The sequence below is a fragment of the Lineus longissimus genome, chromosome 5, assembly GCF_910592395.1.
Source record: "Lineus longissimus chromosome 5, tnLinLong1.2, whole genome shotgun sequence".
NCBI lineage: Eukaryota > Metazoa > Nemertea > Pilidiophora > Heteronemertea > Lineidae > Lineus > Lineus longissimus.
In genome coordinates, this window is record NC_088312.1 from 10,767,803 (window position 1) to 10,789,592 (window position 21,790).

At 40.7% G+C, this 21,790-nt stretch overlaps 1 protein-coding gene across 2 annotated transcripts in view; it reads left to right on the plus strand.

Moving 5' to 3' along the window:
• LOC135487427 (uncharacterized) overlaps nt 1-21,790 on the plus strand; it is a 32,564-nt gene that overhangs the window by 441 nt on the left and 10,333 nt on the right. For both annotated transcript variants that reach the window (XM_064771065.1, XM_064771067.1), the window contains exons 2-18: nt 8,365-8,412; nt 8,729-8,746; nt 9,242-9,284; nt 9,903-9,935; nt 10,531-10,666; nt 13,744-13,914; nt 14,367-14,509; nt 15,122-15,320; nt 15,852-16,018; nt 16,489-16,636; nt 17,293-17,508; nt 18,078-18,326; nt 19,349-19,495; nt 19,933-20,000; nt 20,304-20,424; nt 20,572-20,690; nt 21,396-21,558. In XM_064771065.1, coding sequence (XP_064627135.1) covers nt 8,365-8,412; nt 8,729-8,746; nt 9,242-9,284; nt 9,903-9,935; nt 10,531-10,666; nt 13,744-13,914; nt 14,367-14,509; nt 15,122-15,320; nt 15,852-16,018; nt 16,489-16,636; nt 17,293-17,508; nt 18,078-18,326; nt 19,349-19,495; nt 19,933-20,000; nt 20,304-20,424; nt 20,572-20,690; nt 21,396-21,558 — 2,189 coding nt within the window. The remainder of the gene's footprint in view (nt 1-8,364; nt 8,413-8,728; nt 8,747-9,241; nt 9,285-9,902; nt 9,936-10,530; nt 10,667-13,743; nt 13,915-14,366; nt 14,510-15,121; nt 15,321-15,851; nt 16,019-16,488; nt 16,637-17,292; nt 17,509-18,077; nt 18,327-19,348; nt 19,496-19,932; nt 20,001-20,303; nt 20,425-20,571; nt 20,691-21,395; nt 21,559-21,790) is intronic.

The window sequence follows — 21,790 nt, forward strand, 5'->3', positions numbered from 1 at the left end:
CGTCAATGTAGTATAGACGTCTCAGAATAAATCACACTTTTTCAATAACTCTCAAACATCATTTTCACCATTTAACCGCTTTCAAGGGTATCTGAAATCAACACTTCTTGTTCCCTATATGATGTCTTCGCTCACTTTACGCTGAAAAAAGAGGCTGGCATCGCCTCTTCAGGTGCCGATTTTAACTGAATTTGCAAGAAAATTGAGTAAGAACGCTGAAAGAATGATTTCCTGCCATCTATTTCGCAATTGCAATGTATTGTATATGTATTCTTTCACCGATTTCGGCTGCCCGTTATCTTAGATATACATTGTACATGAAGGTTTGAAGGTTTGATTACATTCATTTTATCGAAATGTAAATTGCGATCTTCTTATAGTGTGAAGATTCTTGCAGAGAGCTCGTTGACATTAATATGCGAAAGCTTTAGATCCTGACAATGTGATTTGAGGCAGAAAACAAAAAACACTTTAGTTTAACAGCTTCTTGCAAAGCTCTATTCCGCCGACGAAGTTATCGATTGCTCACTGCGCTATTACATTGTACTTTGTAAACCGCACTTGACGGCCATACTGCCAACTCAGTTATTGTCTCAAAACTACGAAAAAGGAGATTTCTTTAACCATTAAAAGAAAAATTGAGATCAAAGACTCCAAATGGTCGCAAATGATCGATTGGAAAATGCATAATCATCGCAGATTTCTCTTCATAAAATCATAACAACAGTATACCGACTGGTCGATGTCACCGAATTTACCGTCGTCGCCGGACTTGTGGTAAACAGCGTCCATATCCATGACAACGCGTACATAGACGTTGGATCGATATGCCTTCCCTTGGTATTGACAGAAATTTGGAATCCATGGCAACCGAAGACGCTAACCTCTTCAGCCTCGCCTGCCCCGCCCGACGAACATTTTAGTCATGTGGATGGCAAGCCAATGCCAGATATATCATAGACAAATTGATTACCGAAAACCGAAGCGCATCGCAGATGACGAGCGTTTTTTGAGGTTTTATACACTGTCCAACATTTGTAGGCGTCTGTATCCACTTTCAAACCGAGGTTCTGTGAACGTCTTTAAGGGTTGCCATAGGCGTGTAGCAAGGATCACCAAAGTATCACCAGAGTGGGATCGTTTTCCTAAAATTCGGGGGCCTTCGTGGTCAAGTTTGACAGCCTAAAGGGTGATATTTCAACAATTTTTCCCAATGGAGAGATGTGTTACGCATTATCTGGTAAACATCGTAAGGGGAAGAAATTTGTACGTGTAGAATCTCAAAAGAATGAATTCTTCTTCGAGCAGCGCGGGTAACATTTTAACGGAAGAGCCAGGCAAATTCGCATCGCACATGCATCGAGATTGGGAGCCGCGCTCGAACCACACTGAACCGTCTCTTCCCGCTTTAAACTCATTGGAACTTGCCTTTTACTCGGTACATTTAATGATAATTGAAGTTGATTCGTGAACAAATATCAATTAGATCATATCAATAGCATGATAGCATCGGATGAGTGAATCGCCAACAAAACAAGTCCCGTCGTGCTTCGGGGATATAATTTATTGTACATGTAATTGTTTAAACACGCTACACTGATGAGTGCCACATGCAATTCTGCAGGCGAATTCCTACCTGTTTGTATATTTCCATGACCTTCAAGAATTTTGTATAAAATGTTCAAATCCCTTTGACTCTTTCGCCAGTCTCCTTTATTCAATCATTACGGAGCCAAGGGCGCGGGACGGAGGGTCAAGGTTATCTGGACTACAAGTTCCATGGTCCAGTTTGTTGACACAATGTTTATTTATGTTCAGAATAAATATCCGGTTTGTCGTTGTAGCAAACCATTGGCATTAACACCAGGTCGAAGGCACTTGAGATTCCATGTTGAGTAATGCTCAAATGCATTACAAACCATGCACGTGACCTGATAACTTTCGCAAGGTAAAAAAGTAAGGCTCCTACCAATAGTGCACCAGAGAAGACTAGTCTTCATCTAACGGGGAGATGAAAGTCATATAGCATTTTTTCTGATTTCGACAAACCGAAGTGTTCTTTTACATCATTTATGGTGGTAGCAAATTGAGCATCACCCCTACATGATGTACCTGATTGGGAACTAAGTGTTTTCTTATGGACACCCCGTATGGCTCAACTTCGAAATATCCTGATTGCAGATCATGTAGATCGATATTGCACACGCCCTGGTTGGTGAGGCTGCATCCATTATGTCATTTCCTCATTGATAAACAATGGGGACTATGATTGTCATGTTATAGCAGTTAAGATGAAACCCCTACGGATAACAGGACACACCCAAACCACAAATTCTTAAAATAAGCAGGATTGAGGCTGATCAAACTTATTTTATTGCGAGGATACATATTATAGCATAATATGTATAATCCACATGACGTCCTCGGAACGCATTTCCAGAACATCTGCCGGTTTATTGTACCAGCCTGCGTGCATGAGTTTATATACATGTATACACGCATAGGCCTACATAGTTTAATGTACATTCATTTCAAATAAAACGAATATAAAATTCTTTGCATGATTTTAACAGTCCGTAGTACAATGTGAATTACAGCAGCCTTCCACCACAGGCCTGCGTTCATCATTTTCCGAGATGTTAAAACTGATCTGATACAGGCCTATCTGAATGACTGGGCTGGACGATCCCTGCGCGGATTAACAGTTAGTACAATCTGTGATCTCTAAGAATAACTACATAAACAGTGATAGTTTGCCGTCCTACATTACATTGCAGTGACTGCATATGTCGCTGGATGCAGCACGCGTGATTGGATATAAAGCGCTTTGAAAATAACGACGGCGATTTAACTATCGTCACAGCCTGCACATAGCCATTATTATGACATTTCTGGGATGGACGCGATGTACATGTATACCTGGCTGAGTGTGACACTTAAATTCCATTTTATAGAATAAACCACATATTATACGCCCAGTTCCTGACAACGCCCTTAGAAGAAGTATGTCACCAGACAATGAGTTTAGCTCGGGCATCGTCTCGGCTACGCTCAATTGTCATAGCACATCTTCTTTGAAACATCGCATGCCTTGTCGGCTCTTTCTTTTCGATGCATCAGATTGGATGAACTGGCGTGGCTTTAAAGGCAGTATGCTGTCTCTTTACAGTCCACACTGAATGAGACTTGAAACAGAGATTATCTGTGCCTGAGTTTATATGCCAGGTCAGGCTAAAGATCCAACACAGGGTTAATATCATGAATGCGTAACCTGATGTGGGCTGTGGCAAAGATCCGAAACTGTACCATTGATAACTAAATGATGATGATTACCGTTGCACACAGGGAGAATCTACGGATATAAATTTGTCAGTATCCTTTAGATATCAGGAGATATCAAAAGGATATGGACAAGGATGAGGCCAAGAATAAGGATAGAGATACGGGGATGAATAAGGACAATGATGAGGATAATGATAATGATTACGATACATATAAAATGATACACAGAGATGTATAATGTAGATATCCAGTTGATATCCAAAGTTGGATGTCTTTTAAAGGGGGACTATAGGCAGGAGCAGAGGGGCTTATTTAGCCATCTTCAGGTGACTATATACACATGCAGTAAGGGCTGTGGATCACGTTAGATTCAGCACTAAATGTATTCCTTGTACAAGCGTGAATAGTTTTGACGTACTGTGAGATGAGAGAGACCCCTATTGGCGACTTCTTGTAATTTTATCTTGCCTACCTAGCTATTGCCTTTAGAGTCCCTTTAAGTGATTGGATACGTCGGGTGGCCCGCAAGTAGTACACTGAGTTTTAGGGAGCAAGAACCCAAGATATCATAATTTTCATGCCGTCATAGATTTAGGTGGAAAAAGAATAATTACCAAAAAGTTGAGGTAATGTGGAAATTGCATTTAATAGCCAACTGAAGGTTAAACAAATGATTTACTCGACACTAACTTTTTACTGAAATAGGGCCTATTTTGATATTGTAATTTCCAATATGCACTGCTATTATCCCGTCAAAAATGTAACTGTTAACATATTTGGGTGGTAACCAGTTATATATATGATTTGCTTACATTAGAAATAATCGACGAGTATTGCATTTCTCATCAGAGGGAGCAATGTACAATCAGGAAATTAGGCGTACGTGCTAAAATTGACGGCCCCTAAAGATTTCCGTTTATACTTGTACCGCTAGCTGCAGCTATGACTGTTCCGTCTGTGTTATCGTATGAGGAGAGAAGGACAAACCTGATGCATGTAATGCACTGTATGAAGGTTCGTTGGGAAATAGAATTTATAACGAACGCTTTCTTCAACGTCTGAGAAAGTATCAGTTTCTCGGCTGTTGTTTCTTCGTACATTTCTCGTACATGAGGGTTTCACAATAGCATTCCGCGAAGTTACTATTTATAGCTCGCAAGGTCATTTGCATAAGATATTGATGACGTTTTAGTCACGTGACAGTCGGACATCGACACTTATTTCTACGCATTTGAGCTTATTTCAAAGTCAATTATCTTTGACCCTGCATTGTTTTTAGCATGAATGATACCATAGAGTTAGAGAGAGAAATATTCGGAACAATTATGTAGTATTTCCAACACTCGGACATGTGCCAGATTGAATCTAACTGCCCTAGTTAGAAAGCCTGAATCCATTACGAAACCGCATGTTAGTTCGACATTGCCTGTAATTCAGCGATGGGGAAATAGAGGGCAGCAGCTGCAGTGACGTCATCTTCGCGGAATGCTATTGACATGGAGCTAGTTAACGTCATACAGAGAACAAATAGGCGAACCCCCCCCCCCCCCACTTTCCTTGCTGCTGAAACCTAGATCGTCCCATATGGAGGTAATGTTGTAAAGCTTCTGTATTGCCAGAGGCATTTTTTCAAGTTGGTCAATTCTTAACAACACAATCGGAGTGAGCCGCATATGTTGCTCGCCGAGGTATGGAAATGAGAAGCGCGGATGTTACCTCCCGTTGTCATGGCAACTGTGTGTTTATTGTTTGGCTTGTCGATATTGTGGGAACGACCAGACAGTAAATGTTGCTCAATATTAGTTGTTAGGTTCAAAGCTTTTTCAGGCTTATTATAAACCGAGAGAAGCGGAATGCGGAATCGCGAGATGCCAACCTCGGTGAGAGTACCATGCGCCACAGGATGTATTGCAAATATGGGACCTGAAAAGGCGAACATTCATGAGAACGAGGCTGTAGTAGGGAGCTATCCTTGTTTTGAATGGCCCATTGAAATAGACTCCGCTCTGCGATGTGTGGAATTTAACCTAACTTATAGGCCAGTTCTTCGATGGCTTACTGGACTTTGCGCAACGAAACGAAACGAGCGAAATGGAGGAGCGACCATTATATTTTACCCCGGTACGTCAAGTTCGATACATGGTGTCAGTCACCAGTATGGATGTGTTTTCCATTATGAATACGTGTTTTTAAAAATCAAAATCATGAATTTCCTTTCCATTAGAAGAAAACGATGACGACGTTTCAGTTTAGGAGCCTAAGTTTTGTGGTCCCAATGGCCAAATTAACCCCTCGTTGGCTGATAAGTCGATTCACCGGTCACAAATGGTCGAAAATGACCCCCCAAAACTTCAGACCCCCAACCTGGTAATTATCACGGTCAGCCCACAACAAAATTTCTATGGTTTGAAGATCTAACCCCGGGCTGTATTATCTGCCGGAAATTGATTTTCATCGGCATGTCTGGGAAAAATCTATGGGGCGCTAAACTTGACCAATTCAACTTTTTAATGCATTAGCAATTTGATAATAAATGTAGTGTGTACCCATAACCGCGTGAGGTCTGGACTTAAAACTTTGTTTACAAATTCACACCAAATTTCGTTTCAAAATTATTCTTTGTTTGGCACCAGGGGGCGTAATGCAAAAAAACATGAAACAGACGATACGGCCTGTAGTTTTGTTGATACGAATCGTTTCCTGTATGGCCGTTACAAGCTGTTGTCTGAATATGATGTGAACCTGTTTACCGTTCAATGCTGCTCCCTGTGACGCTGTACCCGCAAATGTTCAATGAAAAAATGCTGATAATGACTTACACGGCTTGTTCGCATCGTAAACATAGTGGTACCCGGGTAAACTGTCTTTGCGTTTGGCCTAATTTTACAACGATTACTCCCCATGTAACCACGATCTAGGATGGACAGGCTGTGTATTATTAATAGGAAAGTCAGCTAGGGACCGTTGCGTAGAATACTTTTTTGGCGAAATATTGCGCAAAGTCCAGTAAACCAGTTTCGATGGTCCGACTATCCCGCGCTATTTTTAGGGATGACCAGACGTTCACCAAGTGCATGCCCTGTGTTATCGGTCAATCATGTGTATGGTGACTTGTGCCGGCAGGCGTAACGGGAAAATAATCTTGATACATGTAGCATCCTGAACCTCGTGGTATTATACTCACAGTATATCTTGATAACTTGCAAAAACCTTTGTGGTCAAGATGAACATGCAGTTGCATGTAACCTTTGTATTGTCTTCGGCGGTATACAGTAATAAAGGTACAGGAAAAAAAGGTACAGGAAAAAAAGGTACGGAAATAAAGGTACAGGAAATAAAAGTACAGGAAATAAAAGTACTGGAAATAAAGGTACCGGAAAAAAAGGTACTGGAAATAAAGGTACACAAAATGGCATAAATAGGTAAAAAAGTACACAATTTTTTTAGAATTTTTTTTAGAATCTTATGTTCTTCAACTGGTTCAGATTCGGCCTATGCCTTTTTCGTTTCTTGCCCATTTTCCTTCTTCTGTGACTAAGGTGGTGCCTTAAAATAGTTTAATACATTGCGGACAATTTTGTTATGGAAGAAGTTGGGGGAGCTGACCTTTTTTAACTGCATTCATGTTCTTTTAAATTTTAAAATACTCGTGTCATATTCTTACCAGGGGTGGATCCAGGATCTTGGGAATGCGGGTTGGGTGGGGGGGGGGGCGCATCTGGCATCCTACCTTGCATTTCACATTAAGATTTTCGCCAATTTCCCTATATAGCTTGTGTTTGGTCTTAAATCTAATAATTTGTCTGTTAAGACCTAATTGGCCAGGCAAATTCTCAATTGGGTCCAGTTCTATGATGAATGTTAATTGATTAATTGCAATTTAATGAGTTATATAGGGAAATTGGCGAAAATCTTAATGTGAAATGCAGGGAAGGATGCCAGATGCGCCCCCCCCCCCACCCCCACCCCATTCCCAAAATTCTAAAAAAATTGTGTACTTTTTTACCTTTATATTTATGCCATTTTGTGTACCTTTATTTCCAGTACCTTTTTTCCGGTACCTTTATTTCCAGTACTTTTATTTCCTGTACTTTTATTTCCTGTACCTTTATTTCCGTACCTTTTTTCCTGTACCTTTTTTTCCTGTACCTTTATTACCTAGAACCGTCTTCGGCACTACTATCATCGAATGGCGAAATGAACAGCAGCATCAGAAATGGTGATTGTCATGGTCCAGGGAAGTAGAAAATCTTATGGCAGAAAATAATGATTAATCATCTCGCGATTTCACGATTTCTCATCTCGCGGTTTATAATAAGTCCTTTTTTCATGTTCGTATACTCCTCGTTTGTTGAATCCTAAATTTAGCCAAAAGAGAAGGCGGATTTGTAAGAGTTAAACCAGGTAGAGGCTGTGGCCCTACTTCGTCATATGATAAATGTTCAGGTTTTATTCCCAAAAATGAAAACTATATACTCTGCACATGTTTTCTTTTACAAGATAAGTAGTTGAGATAACTGAAGTGCATCACTAATTGATATGCGACGGAACAGGCGTTTGCTTAATAGTCTTCCGCGACGTTACTATATATAGCTCACAAGGTCATTTGAATAAGATATTGATGACGTTTTAGTCACGTGACAGTCGGACATCGACACTTATTTCTACGCATTTGAGCTTATTTCAAAGTCAATTATCTTTGACCCTGCATTGTTTTTAGCATGAATGATACCATAGAGTCAGAGAGAGAAATATTCAGAACAATTATGTAGTATTTCCAACACTCGGACATGTGCCAGATTGAATCTAACTGCCCTAGTTAGAAAGCCTGAATCCATTACGAAACCGCATGTTTGTCCGACATTGCCTGTAATTCAGCGATGGGGAAATAGAGGGCAGCAGCCTCAGTGACCTCATTATCGCGGAATGCTATTGGGAGTAACACTGAAATGCGAATGTGTCATCATGATAGTATCATTTGAACCTAGAAAATTGACGTTGGTTGCATCATGAAAAAGCCACACATCGTCACAATGTAGTTTTTCCGGGTACCTTATTCGCCCATTATTTTATTCTTTTCAGTTTGCTTGGCGATGGTTCTGTCTCTGGCTACAGCTGTCGATCCGAACGGTAAAGTTATAATCTCTTTGCTTACTTGTTGGTAGAAGAATTGTGAACAACTTCTCACTCGATGATTTGATCAAATACTTTAGTTGATGTTGGACCGTTTGTTATATGATGCCATGGAGTTTAGGAATTACCGAACTGGATTCGGTATTGTTTGTCTCACCAAACACTTCCGTATTTCTCCTGAAATTCAATACTCCTATAATCTTCCTAAAAGCAAGAAGCATAGGGCCTACCTTAGGCATGACGTCACTTATTCTGTACAAAAAACAACAACATGTTGGCTATCAATAATTCGTCTCTCTAATTTCTCTTCCAGCGAGGGACTGGACGAGCGGTAAGTTACTAGCACTCTATCCTCATCATCGTTGTCGTCGTCGACTCAATCTTTCGGCCACTCAGAAGCATCATATTTCGTCACGCGCAAGAGGAGTCAGCCGCTCCGACATGACGTCATGTTGTACACTTAAGTTCGTGAAGAAAATATGAGTGCAGGGTCTGATACGCAAATATTTTAAGAGATGATAACTTACCAAAACCAATCTTCAAAAGGTTTAGACAGGGCCAATCTACGCCGATAGGCGTCTCTACTCTCGCACAGTGCATGGCATGCCGATCCACCACCGTTGTGCGTATATCGATCCTTCAAGGATGAAAGGAGGAGACTTTAGGACTGATATTCACCGCCGAAAAGTCGGCATGCGTGCATGAGTACTATTAACGATATAACACATGAAGACGACTTTAAATGGAGACCACTATCCCCCCCCCCCCCCCAGCGCCTCCTGCCTATACTAGACATGCTTTTACTGTTCTCTCTTCTCGTTTTCAGTGTACTGTAGTCCGACGGGGTTAGAGGCAGCGATCAAGAAAAAGTAAATATCATGCTTTCTTGTAAAAAAAACCATCAGTTTTTTATAACAATGCACACTGAAAAACTTAACGAGTCATACTTGCAGCAACACCATCAACATTTCTAAAAATACAATGAAGTATTTTTGGTTTTTTTCATCAAAATTAAAGAAACTGAACAAGGACCACATCACTCAATTGAAAAGTATCAACCCGGAGAAAATTTATGCGACGTTTGAAGTTACGGCGTCAGGTTAAAAGTACTTGAATCGCAAACGCAAGAATGGCGCAAGAACGGAAGATGGCCGAATGTCATCCTAGTGATTGCGACACCATGAAATACATTATGTTACATGTACATTTATGAAAAACATTATGTTGATAACGCGATATCTATACTGAAATACCAATACTGACATGGCGGACCGGTGTAATGTTTTTGAGTGTTTCTATTTTTGAGTGTTTCCCCTCATTGTTTGGGAACGCTAAAAGATAGATTGACAAGTTTTTCTGTGTTTCCCCCTATTGAAAAGTCATGGTCTCTCTAGCTGCCTATTGTTTGGAAACACTGACACATGGGAAACAACCACAGATGTTACACCGGCCAGATAACCATAAGGATTTTTTCGATTTCTTTTCAGGGATAATGCGAAGTCGGTGACGGAGTATGAAAGGTAAGACCTCCAATTTTGAATATCTGTGATCCCTGCAAAAATTATTCACGATTTTATGTCCATAGACGAAAATATTTACACGTACATGTATCTATATAGTTTCACTGATCTATAAAGACCGTTGTAGAAGTAGAAAATGTCGCCTGGAAAAGGTGTCGGGCCTTATTGTGGACTGACGGGTTATGGTATATGTTCTATAGAGGCCAGTGTAGAAGTTTAAAGCAAATGTCCTATAGGGTAAAATGTCCGACGAACAAAGGATTTTTTATGTGCTTTAATATCTGCTCAACTATTGACAATCCGGGCCTCTGTTAAACTATAAACCATAATCACTAAGAACACAATAGGACCGGACACTCTTTCCAGGGGGGGGGGCATTTTCTACTTTACACCGGTTTTTAAAAAATTCAAGCTACATGTAGTTATCATCCAGTATGTAGACGTTGAATGCATTTCAACGTGTTTAATAAGGATCATTGGTTGGCGACACCAAGTTGTCCAATGGGGCGTCATAGTCCGTCTTGGCCCGATTCAATTCGTAGTGAGGTCTTACATTTAGATGCATACATTGAGATTATTGTGATAATATTTTCAGAGCCTTGAAACAATGGAACAATACGGACGCGCCCCTGAAAACTGACGTAGCAAAAATGATAAAGGCTAAAGATTTAAAAACATTCGCCGTTGATAAATTCGCTAAAATTCCAATGGCCTGCCTGCTGAGGCTACCGGTAGGTATATTTTGCGACAAAATTAGAAAAAGGAACCTTTACCGTCATCCATAAAAGGTGCTACAGAGAATGTGGGTGGTATGAGAGGCTCCTTTTACGTAAAACAGAAATCAGATTCAGCTCTCAGCAACGATGACAAAGCCTTTGAGTATCATGTCGGAACTGAATAAGATCAACGCAGACAGTCGTCCTGCGTTTTGACATCGATGGAAAGTTGGAGTTGCTGTGCGTCTTTTTGACTTGTTTAACAAGAAAACAAAAGTGAATTAGACGGTTCCCCTGAATATCACAAGTGCGTTTTGCCAAAATTACCTGACTTGCCTCATTTCATATAGACTTAGCCTCAAGCTAACACGTCGCCTATGCCGCGTCCATCCGGACACACGCCAATGGAAACGCTGCCATATTGATGGTGCCCATACGGATATTTCGTTTTTTGCCATTCTAAAGATTTACAAAACAGTTCAAACATCATCACTGAAAATCCATTCGATTCTTAGTTTTTAGTTTTTTCTTTTTATCCTATTCTTTTGCCGGTGTCATTGATTTCTTGTAACATTGCGCAAAACGGGAATTAAAGAAGTGCTGTTGCTGTAACCGTAGACATATACACTGAACTATAACTGAAAGTAGTTGCGAGATAGTCCCCTCAACGAAAACTTTTCGGAAGTATGGGGCACGATCCATGAGATAATTCGTCAGTATTGGCGCATCAGAATGCATGGACGCGGCACAATCGCCCTTCCGATCGAATACTCCTTTCAAAGAAACGAAATTTGAGTGAATGAGAGGTATCACTAACTCACATTTTTCTCAACACATTGTCCTTCGAGTTATAACGTACTCTGTATTTTTCTCAACACATGACGTACTCCGTGTTTTTTCTTTTTTATCATATACCACTGTACAGTAGTACCATATCTGAGCACTTGCCCACATCATGACCTGAGTACCACGAAATATTGGTGGACCAATTGCATGTACACCACCACATTACCGCGACAAATTGGTTCGGCAATCCATTGCCGATACAAATTGCCGGGCGAATTTGTCCCATCAGGCTTCGCCCGGCTGCGAAATTTTTTTCTGCAGGATACTTCTGCCACAGTGTACATCTGACAGCCAATCACAATTGGCGCGATCTTTGACGTCACACTGTTTATTTATGCATGATAATGCAAATACAATGGACGATACCCAAGTCGCATGCCGAGTGCCACTTCAACTGTGAATGTGACAATAGTTCATTGTCTGACCCCAATTGTTTGTGTCGTAGTGTTTAGGAATGAATTGCACAGATTCATTGTAAAATTGATGATATTATGCGTACAAAAGAGGCATCAGCTGATCTGATCGCTACATTGCAGTGCATGCATTGATTTGTGAAATTTTAAGGGGCAGTGACACTGACAGTGTTGCCAATGTTGATAATTATTAAAGGGACAGTGTATCCGATGTCTCGTGATTTGTGAAATTTTAAGGGGCAGTGACACTGACAGTGTTGCCAATGTTGATAATTATTAAAGGGACAGTGTATCCGATGTCTCGTGATTTGTGAAATTTTAAGGGGCAGTGACACTGACAGTGTTGCCAATGTTGATAATTATTAAAGGGACATTGTATCCGATGTCTGCTGTTGAAGGTATCAGGTCTATTTTGGTAGTTTGAACATTGTTGAAGGGCCATTGTATAAAACACATTTTGACAAGCAAACAAAATAAATTGAATGGTGGCGCCACCTATGCATATACAGCAGAACTAGTTACACGGTTGACAGATAAACATTCAACCTCGGCTATTTTGCCGAGCACAGTGCGCCTTTAACAGACAAGTCCAATAAATACAGTCCACTCGACAATGAAAATACATGTTAAGATACTGCAAATAAATATATTTTAGCTAATATACTCCTCTAACCATTTGCTAACTTGTTCTTTCCAAGATTATCAGAACACGTGGCATTGTTGACATTATTGCGCCATGTGGAAAGATGATGTCAACAAAGACACGTGCTTGCCTTGAATTCTGATTGGCTGTCAGATGTACACTATGGCAGAAGTATCCTGCAGAAAAAAATTTCGCCGCCCGGCTTGTGGTGTACGCGCTAATGGATCGGCAATTAGCTAGTTAGATGGTTCGGCGAAAGGCGGCGCTTTCGAAATGGCGCTTTCTGCTTATTGTTTGCGCGCCATCTGTTGCCGGATTTTATAACTAGCTGCAGCGCTGGTGTACGCGCTTGGTGGATTTTCGATGGTGCGGCATTGGTTTACGATTCTAAAATACCTTGGTACCGTAAAGTCAACTTTTAAATGGAAAATGCATAAGCCTCGTTCTGAGAGCGGAGTGTTTTGGACACGCAACCAAGATGCTCTACCAAAGTTCCCTCGGGTTGCACTAAAATGTGGAAACCATGCACACGTCACGTCAAAGGAATTTCACCTCACTTCAGAAGTTTGAGGCTCTCAAAACACTGCTTCAAACACAAATCAGTCAAGGAAGCATCAACCACCCTAAGTTTTTAAATGAGCACTACACAATCATATTTGCCGAGAAAAACGCTCCAAATAGCCCATTTGCGCGGATTTTAGCATCACTTGAGCGAGCCGATGCGGACTTCCTATGCGCGCTAACATAATGTAAACAACGGCGCTACCGGCGCTCCGGCCGGGCCGGCGATGGATGGAATTTGCCAAATTCGCACATATTCAAGTTATTTTCGTGGCCTATCTTTTTAAGTTTGGGGTATTTTAGAATAGAAATTGAACCCTCGGCTTCGGACCTTGGTTGAGTTACCAAGACACTCTCGGGTGGAGCTAAAATTTCGTCCAAACCCTCGCCTGTCGGCTCGGGTTTGGACTGTATTTTAGCTCCACCCTCGAGTGTCTTGGTAACTCAACCAAGGTCCTCCGCCTAGGGTTCAATTCCTTGAACCAAGATTGGTGGTCCATTTTCAGGTGGTGTACGTGCGGCTTTAAAGGGGCACAAACTGAACAAACTAATCATCCTAATCGTTACTCTTATCATTGTCACATTACTACACCAAAGTATCTTCTAACGTAGCTATTCATCGTTTTCAGCTTAAAGAGACTAATAAAGGGATAACACTCGCACAAACTCTAAAAGTGGCAGAATTGGGAAATACAAAAATGGTGGAAGATGCAGTGATGGCACTATCGAGCGGGGACAAAACTCAGTTTCTGACTAACGTTTTGGCTCCAGAAAAGCCAAGTAAGACCACGCCGTACAAGGTAAGTTGTTCGTATAAACCGGTGTAACATCTGAGGTTGTTCTCTATGTTTCAATGAATTAGACAGCTAGTGAGACTAAACTTTTCAGAAACAGATGTAGGGAAAACTCGAGCTTGCTAAAGTCTCGATTGTTGAGAGTATCGTACTTAAAGGGGTACGCCGTTCGTAATTACTTGTGGTCCAGTTAAAAGAAATTCACTAATACACAATGCCGTAGTGCAGTTATTATGAGTACAAATTTGTTTAAACTTGGTATTTATAGTATTTGTATATCGGTCTACACAACGGCAATGTTGACATTTATATTTAGTATGTATTTCTGTAATTATTGACATTTTTAAATTCAATTAATCTTTAAAATTTTTAACGAACGGCGTAGGCCTTTGATAGAGACACGTTTTTTTACCTAAGGTGCGTGCAATGTTTTAATTAGGATGTTATTTTTCGTTCAGTCTATCTTGCTTGGCGAGATCAAACGAACCATTGGGAGGGCGTTGCTTACAGACGTTGTAGCGAAAGTAAATGCAGCAGAATGCCCTTACCTCGCTGGAGCCATGGAGAATGCAGCTATCACGAAACCTCAGTTTGAAACACTGTAAGTATGTGCATGAGTGGACTCATGGTGCATTATCTACCACATCTTGACTGTTTTTGCATCTTATCAAGATTTAAAACCCTACATTTGAAGAAAGTATAAGACCATGAGGTTCAGGATGTACATGTATGTAATTACCATGATGGTAATATACATCAAAAAAGGTTTCATAGCCGTCATGAAACGCGAATCAGACCGCGCCTCTAGTCTGCTCAGGACTGAGGATTCCTAATAAAGGTAGATAACTTTGGGAATCGGCCTCATTACGGAAAAGTTTCATTTGTTTTTAGTAGATTTGCGTGCCAATGCAGTATTTGCGGACGTTTTTGCGAGAGGCCCATCAATAACTTACTAAATGGATATAGTCTGTAGACTTTTATTAAAAAAACAGACTCTGTGCGTAAAGTATTGTGCTAACTATATCGTTTATTAAGTGCAATATTCGTGCGCAAGCGTCAGACTCTCCGCATACTCTCTGTGCTGTTGGCCTCCATCATGTCATCTGCCCCTACATTGTAATACATGATGCACGCAAGTTTGTACAGCAACATGTATGTATCGAACACAGCGCTCGTTTTTAAACTACTTAATAATATTTTCGACTTATCGTAGGAGCGCGAAGGTCGTCACAAAGTCCTGTACATTGGACATGGCAGGAGTGGAAAGGATGGCTACGAAAGTACTGGATCTTTACAAAGACATCGCAGCTATTACGACAACAGCGGATGACATAATAAAATACATGACGCCTTTGATTCCGTACCTAAGCAAGAAGAACTGCGATACGCTCTTCTCGACAGCAAGAATGACGGTATGACTGGTCCATCTCAGTGCAAAAAGTAATAAAGATGCGCTTATGATAAATAGTTTTCTCCTATGTGTTTGGTTTAAGATGTCAGCTTTCGACTTCAGCTTGCTCTTGATTCGTCCCCTTAGAGGTCTCCATTTGGGTCTTATTCTGGTGCTCTGGGGAGATTTGAGGTTCAAGAACAGCCCTTGTTCAAATAGTATGAGACATTGCCGCTGGTTACTAGTAGATCTTGACACAGCAAATACCGAGGCAACCTTTTAGGATTTGGCATACGTCCTCTCTAAGATTCATACACTGTACATGTAGTATCCCGCTAAAGCATGTTGATCAGTACATAGAAAAGTAGGAATTTCGCATTTTTTTCTGTTACGCTTGCATTAGCAACATTAATTTTTGTCTGACAATTTTACGAGTTGTCTAATTTTTGCTCTCATTGGAACTCTTCAATTCACACTCCTCCTGGGATGCTTGTCAGCTGACCTGAAACCTAATATACCGGCAGTTTTATAAGAAATATCAAAAAAATTTCAGGCGGCGCTTTCAAAGGCTGCTAAAATCACCTCACTGAATTTGAAAGCATTGGATGGGAAATGGAGGCTTGATAAGTGCCAAGGGGGCATGTCATCTCCATGCCTGATGACTTTGAAAGAACTCATTGGAAAGACTCCTGATAAAGTTACTGATGCGAATTGGGACAGGTAGGATATACACTTACACAGTAATACTGTCATTTACATTTCGTGGTAGAGCCCTGGCTGCTGTTGCTCTGGTCCTCCTCCATGTGCTTGCTCGTTGAAACTACTACTGTAAGTCCTGTTCACCATGTCTACGGACCATGACTACTCAATTGACCGAACCTGTCTCAAAGGATTTCGAGAAGTCTTTGCATGGGCCACAATTCGCTTTAGTGTGTTCTTTCTCTAGCTCAGCCTAAATGCCACAAATTTAGCATGAGTCAGAACAATCCGAATAAGTCAAGACCAGATCTACCCTGGGCAATCATAGAATCTATGATGGGATCCCAGTGTAAAACTCGGTTTGTGATAACCATCATAGAGTCATCCATGTGCCCATCAATGATCCTGTCTATCATTTACAGTGACTGACATATTTTCTAATGTTCTCTTTAGTTTCACACATCAGTATCATTAGCATCTTCGGTTTTCAGCCTAGGAGCCGTGGCGTCGTTTCTAGATCCAAGTGTTATTACCGCAACTCTAAAGACCTACACGGATACCAGCCCACTAGTAAAACGATGCGTTAAGTTCAAGCTGTACCAACTATATGAATTCCGAGGAAAGGATCTAAACACAGCCGTAAGACATTCTCGATTGCATATATATTTACTAAACTTTTCAGCCCCTAGACTATGAAACGGAAAGGTTATATATATACATGTAGTACATGTACATATATATAAATGTAATTTGCTATTATTTCGTTACATTGGCCGACATGTGTATGTTCGAAGGATCCGCCATCAACATGCCTGCACGAAGGTTCGAGACCCGTTGTTATCATGGCTTCTGTTACCTTATTCTCCTCTCATTCCATTCTTTTGCTCAAATATATATTCTCCCTTCAGAATAGTTACTCTATTTTGCCCATGCCCTTCAGAAATCATTCTTTTGTCCACATTCTTCCTTCAGAATAGTTGTTATATTCTTTTATCCATTCCGTTCAGAATAGTCATTCCACTCTTTAGCCAAAATATTCTACCTTCAGAAGTTACTCTTTTGCCCATGCCCTTCAGAAATCATTCTTTTGTCCACATTCTTCCTTCAGAATAGTTATCCTTTATTCATTCCGTTCAGAATAAGAGTCATTAATCTCCCTGCAATGGTCATTATTATGCCCAGATTCTCCATTCAGAATAGTCATTGTTTTTGTCGATTAGTCTCCCTTCGCGGAATAGTTATATCAGCCAATATCCTCCCGTCAGACTTATAATGGGCATTCTTGTTTCCAACAGCTTCAGATGTTAGTGAGTCAGTGCACCAAAGAAGAACCCATATCAACAGTGACCGACTGGTCCAAACAAAAAGTTGATGCTACGACGAAGGGATACGCAGGATACATTCCATTTTTTCCGCTAAGTAGACTCGAGGGGGCGAACGGATTACCGAAAGCAGTGCTTTGTAATACAGAACTGTTTACAATATTCAATAAAGTTGTGCAATACGGAAAGGTAGGTAAAGTTAAGTCAAAATATATTCATAGGTAAAATTCGCGGAGCGTTCATTATTTTGATGCAGTATTGCGAGTATCTTTATTGCAATAGTATTGCCTACAGGCCCATAATGACAATAAATACTATAATTGTATAAGAAAAGGTCGCCAAGTAATCGAACTTATCACTATTTTCATCATTAAATGGTGCATTCTGTAATCGTGGAGTTTTTGCATAGTGCATCATTGCATAGATGAAAATACTAAGTACAGCTATTCAATTTGATTAAAAATGTAACATATTACGTACACATGCATGTAAATTACCAGGCTTTACTGTATCAGTTTGTTACATTTTTAATACTTCCACCTCAGATGGAAAACAAATTTGACTCATGGTATCTGCATCATATCATTGCTGATGTCGGCATAACTTTGTAAACATCAAAGATCTGATGAGTTATGTCATAGAATATTTTCTTCGTATAGTTCGAATACGGCCTATGAAATTGCTTGATGTCAGTATATTGTAGTTACTTTTCTAACACTTCTCATGCACATTATAACTTCGACCTCCTTATCCTCCAGAGTGAAACCATAAAGACTACCTGCGACAAGTACTTCGATACGACCACACCAGTCCCAAAACAGAAATCATGCCGCCCATCAACCCCACCTGGCGAGAAGCCAGAAGGAAGCATGGCGCATCCTGGTATTGACACTGCAAAGGTCCATAGTGTCGACGGCGCAACCGCAGAGAAGCTTGTAACAAATCCCAACACAAGAAGGACCGTGGAGGCCTTGGTCACGGCAGATGCTTGCACCATTGTGAAGAAGGTAGATCGAGAATTACATTCAGCCTCACCCCATCCGGTTTGGGGTTATTTTCTAGTATATAAGTATGTGACTGCAGGGTATGTCCTTAGCGTAATGTTGCCCTTAACCATTACTATTCTAACATCGGTAACCCCGAGCATCAGCATAACCGAATGCTTACCCCAACTCTAACTCTATCCTTTGCTGATGCTATTCTCCATGAAAGAATGTTTTGTACTATGTTTTATTTCATGGAAGTGACTACTTTGCAAGCCCGGCTTACCAAACAGCGACTTTTTCTTGTCCTGAATGGAGAGCCGAACTCATTAATATTAAAGTAAAGTCTCCAGCTCGCCAAACAGGGTAGATTTTTTACCTGTTTGGCAAGCCCGGCTGGCCGAACAGGGTGGCTTTTTAGTGCTGTTTGGCAAGCGGCTCTCCAAACAGGACAAAAAAAGATGCCTGTTCGGCGAGCGGCTTGCCAAATTGACCCGGCCTTCATTCATATGAAATAGCGTACTTGAAGTAAACCCAACTTTTCCACCAAAGGCAGGCCTTAGAATAGGCTATATATAGCCCTCTACTGAATTGTTCGTCAAAATGAAGCTGCTGGCACCCCGATCTTAGCCATCATGTGGCATGATTCAGCAGATTATATTGGCCGATTGCTTGGTGTCGATTTGTCATGTCTTTAAAGTTTTGTTATTCCCATGGCGGTGACTAGCAGTAACACAGTAACGCTATTTAAAATATGGAAGGTCAGTGCATTAAACATGAATGCACACCAAATGGTTTCTTCTGCTTAAAACAATTTACATGGTTGTATCTGTGTATTTAGTCTATTCTTGGCGGCGGTCATGATCACTTCTAGCTGCAATTTTTAATCATGCCAAGGGGCCTTCAGCCAAGGAACAAGCAGGGGAGTCCATCGCAAGGTATTCAAGTTTCTTTCTTGGTGACATCAGGTGCAAGAAACGTTTGTTTACGGTTGATTCGCAGGACGAGCTAGGATAAAAATCTTCTCACCTTTAAAATCATTTTAGGCAACAACAACAAATGCTGAGATGTTCTATGAAGCAATCAAATCGCCATTATTGACGAAGTGCTACTCCGTCGAGACCTCTGTTACCAAGAGCAAAACTGAGAATAACATCGACAAGATGGGCATGGCGAACTTTAACAAAGCAACGGTACGAAAACCCGGCGAGTCGAAGGCGCCCTTATCACCCAATTATTGAAGATGGCTTGTTTTTTAATATAATGCCAGATTCTTTCAAACCCCAATCAATTCTGGAAGCCATGTATTAACGACACCTCTCATTAGATTGACACATCATTTGCAACACCTGGAGGGGTCTAAATTTTAATGAATTCCTGGCAAGTTGTTCCAGACTCCGCTCATATATTGAGCAAAAAGACTACATACTGACGACAAATGATGTATTATGCTCTTCTGTAGCATTCGTGAGCAAGGATTTCACACATTTGGTATTCCATTAAGTGCATAATAAAATCCTTTGTCCCCGGGACACTCTCCCCTGGGACATTCAAAATTAGTACACCGTCGTATCTGCGTGTATTGTTAATGCGCATGACATTAGATTTTCCTTTTCAATTTTTATTACAGCAACTTGGAATTTTTGCAGACCTTAATAAGACGAAAACCGTGGACAAGTGGACCGACGCTGACATCGAGTAAGGTGTACCGGCGTAACGTTTATTGGTTGCTCGGAATAACCATATCTCTGAGTTGCTTCATCTTCGCAAGGCAGATATGCATTTTGGCCTGCAAAAACTTGTTTAGTTAGTTGATGGCGTACCCAATCGGTGATGGAGAGCCATTTTTAAAACACTTTTATGTCCGGACATAAGACACCCTTAAAGTACGCGACATAGAATTACTTGATCCAATATTTCTTTCGAAATTCCGTGAAAAAATTCGATAACTTGCTCAAAGCGAGAAAAGGAAGTAGGGTATATGTTCTTTTTCAATTTCAGTCGAAATGTCCGTGTTGTACCAATGGTCATAACTCCAAAGATCGTCAACATGATGACAGCTGAAGCGTTCGTTATTGCCACGAAAATGTCACATGTCTCGGGCAAAATAATGAGCAACACAGTACGTACACTTCTACCGTTACATGAGTTTTTTCAAGTTTTAATAAAATGCAACTTGTATTTATGTTTTGCTCTAATAAGTTCTTTTCCTTGAAATATGTACGTTTTGATACCCTAAATTTAAGACGCAACTTCTTTCATCATTTAGATTGACGCCGTTTTGGACAGGGTTACTGCCTTTCTAGCAATAAGTGACTCGGCTGATCCTCTTAAACCGATGACCGTTGCCCAAGCTGACCAACTTGGACCTCTCATGACATATATAAAGTAAGTGCGAGAAAAGAAAAGGATTGTAAGCGAGGTTACCAGTAAATTATATCAAAACGGGATTCGGGTGATGGGGATGCCAAAAAAGGAAGAACAACATGAGCTTATACCACAGGAATTAAGCATCGCCATACTGCCATACTGATTCATATGCGTTTGCCTCACCACACTGGGCTCCAAATACTTTTATGGGGTGAGTACTTTCGTGATCTCAACGCCATGGGCCGGGTGCCATGATGTCTCTTGCTGAATTTACAACTAACTAATAATACCAGTAGTCAGTGACAGGTATCCATTGAAACGGCAATATATACGAGCGATAGTTATGTTGTGTAATTACATGTATACCATTGTTGCGGTTTATTGCAGCAACCAATTCTGATATCTCTCAGAGATTTCTCAGCATCTACCAGCATCAAGGGATGACAACAAAAAATATTGTTAGATTCAGTTAATTTTGGTTTGACCTGCAGTGACTAGAAAAGGGAGATAGCAAGTCTATCGCAACGTCGACGCAAACATTACAAATGTAGGCTACATGTAGTCGCGACACAGTATCAATTGTGAATAACCGCTGGGATCGAACGTACTTTTCCTGGAGCGGACGCTCTTTACTGGAAATCATAGCTACACATATACATTTGGAACTCAAATCTTATCATCGGGAACTTTAATACAACCTGCTGTTTCCTTTTGTCATCAAAGGAATCCTGATGTGAGTTTGAAGAACGCTATCGCGGGTGTCAAAGCGAAATACTGCGACAAAATGAGCGAGAGGATGGCAGCAGGAGGTGACCCGATGTGTAGAATGTTACCAGATCTCGCCAAAGTTTACACGTTCTGTAAAGCCAACAAAGTACCAACCCTGGTAAGCAATTAACAAATAACTATAATCAATACCATGACTCTATTAATTTTGGAATACAGACGACGGAACACATCAATCGTGTAGGCCTATTTTAGTTACACTGTCGGGTTTGTATGTTTTTTCATTTATAGTTTATCACAATATTACCAGATGGGCAAAGATCCTTGATGCACGGGTGGTATTTTTCATTTCAAGTAATGTCATCCCCCTCCCCCGATCAGACTACGATTGG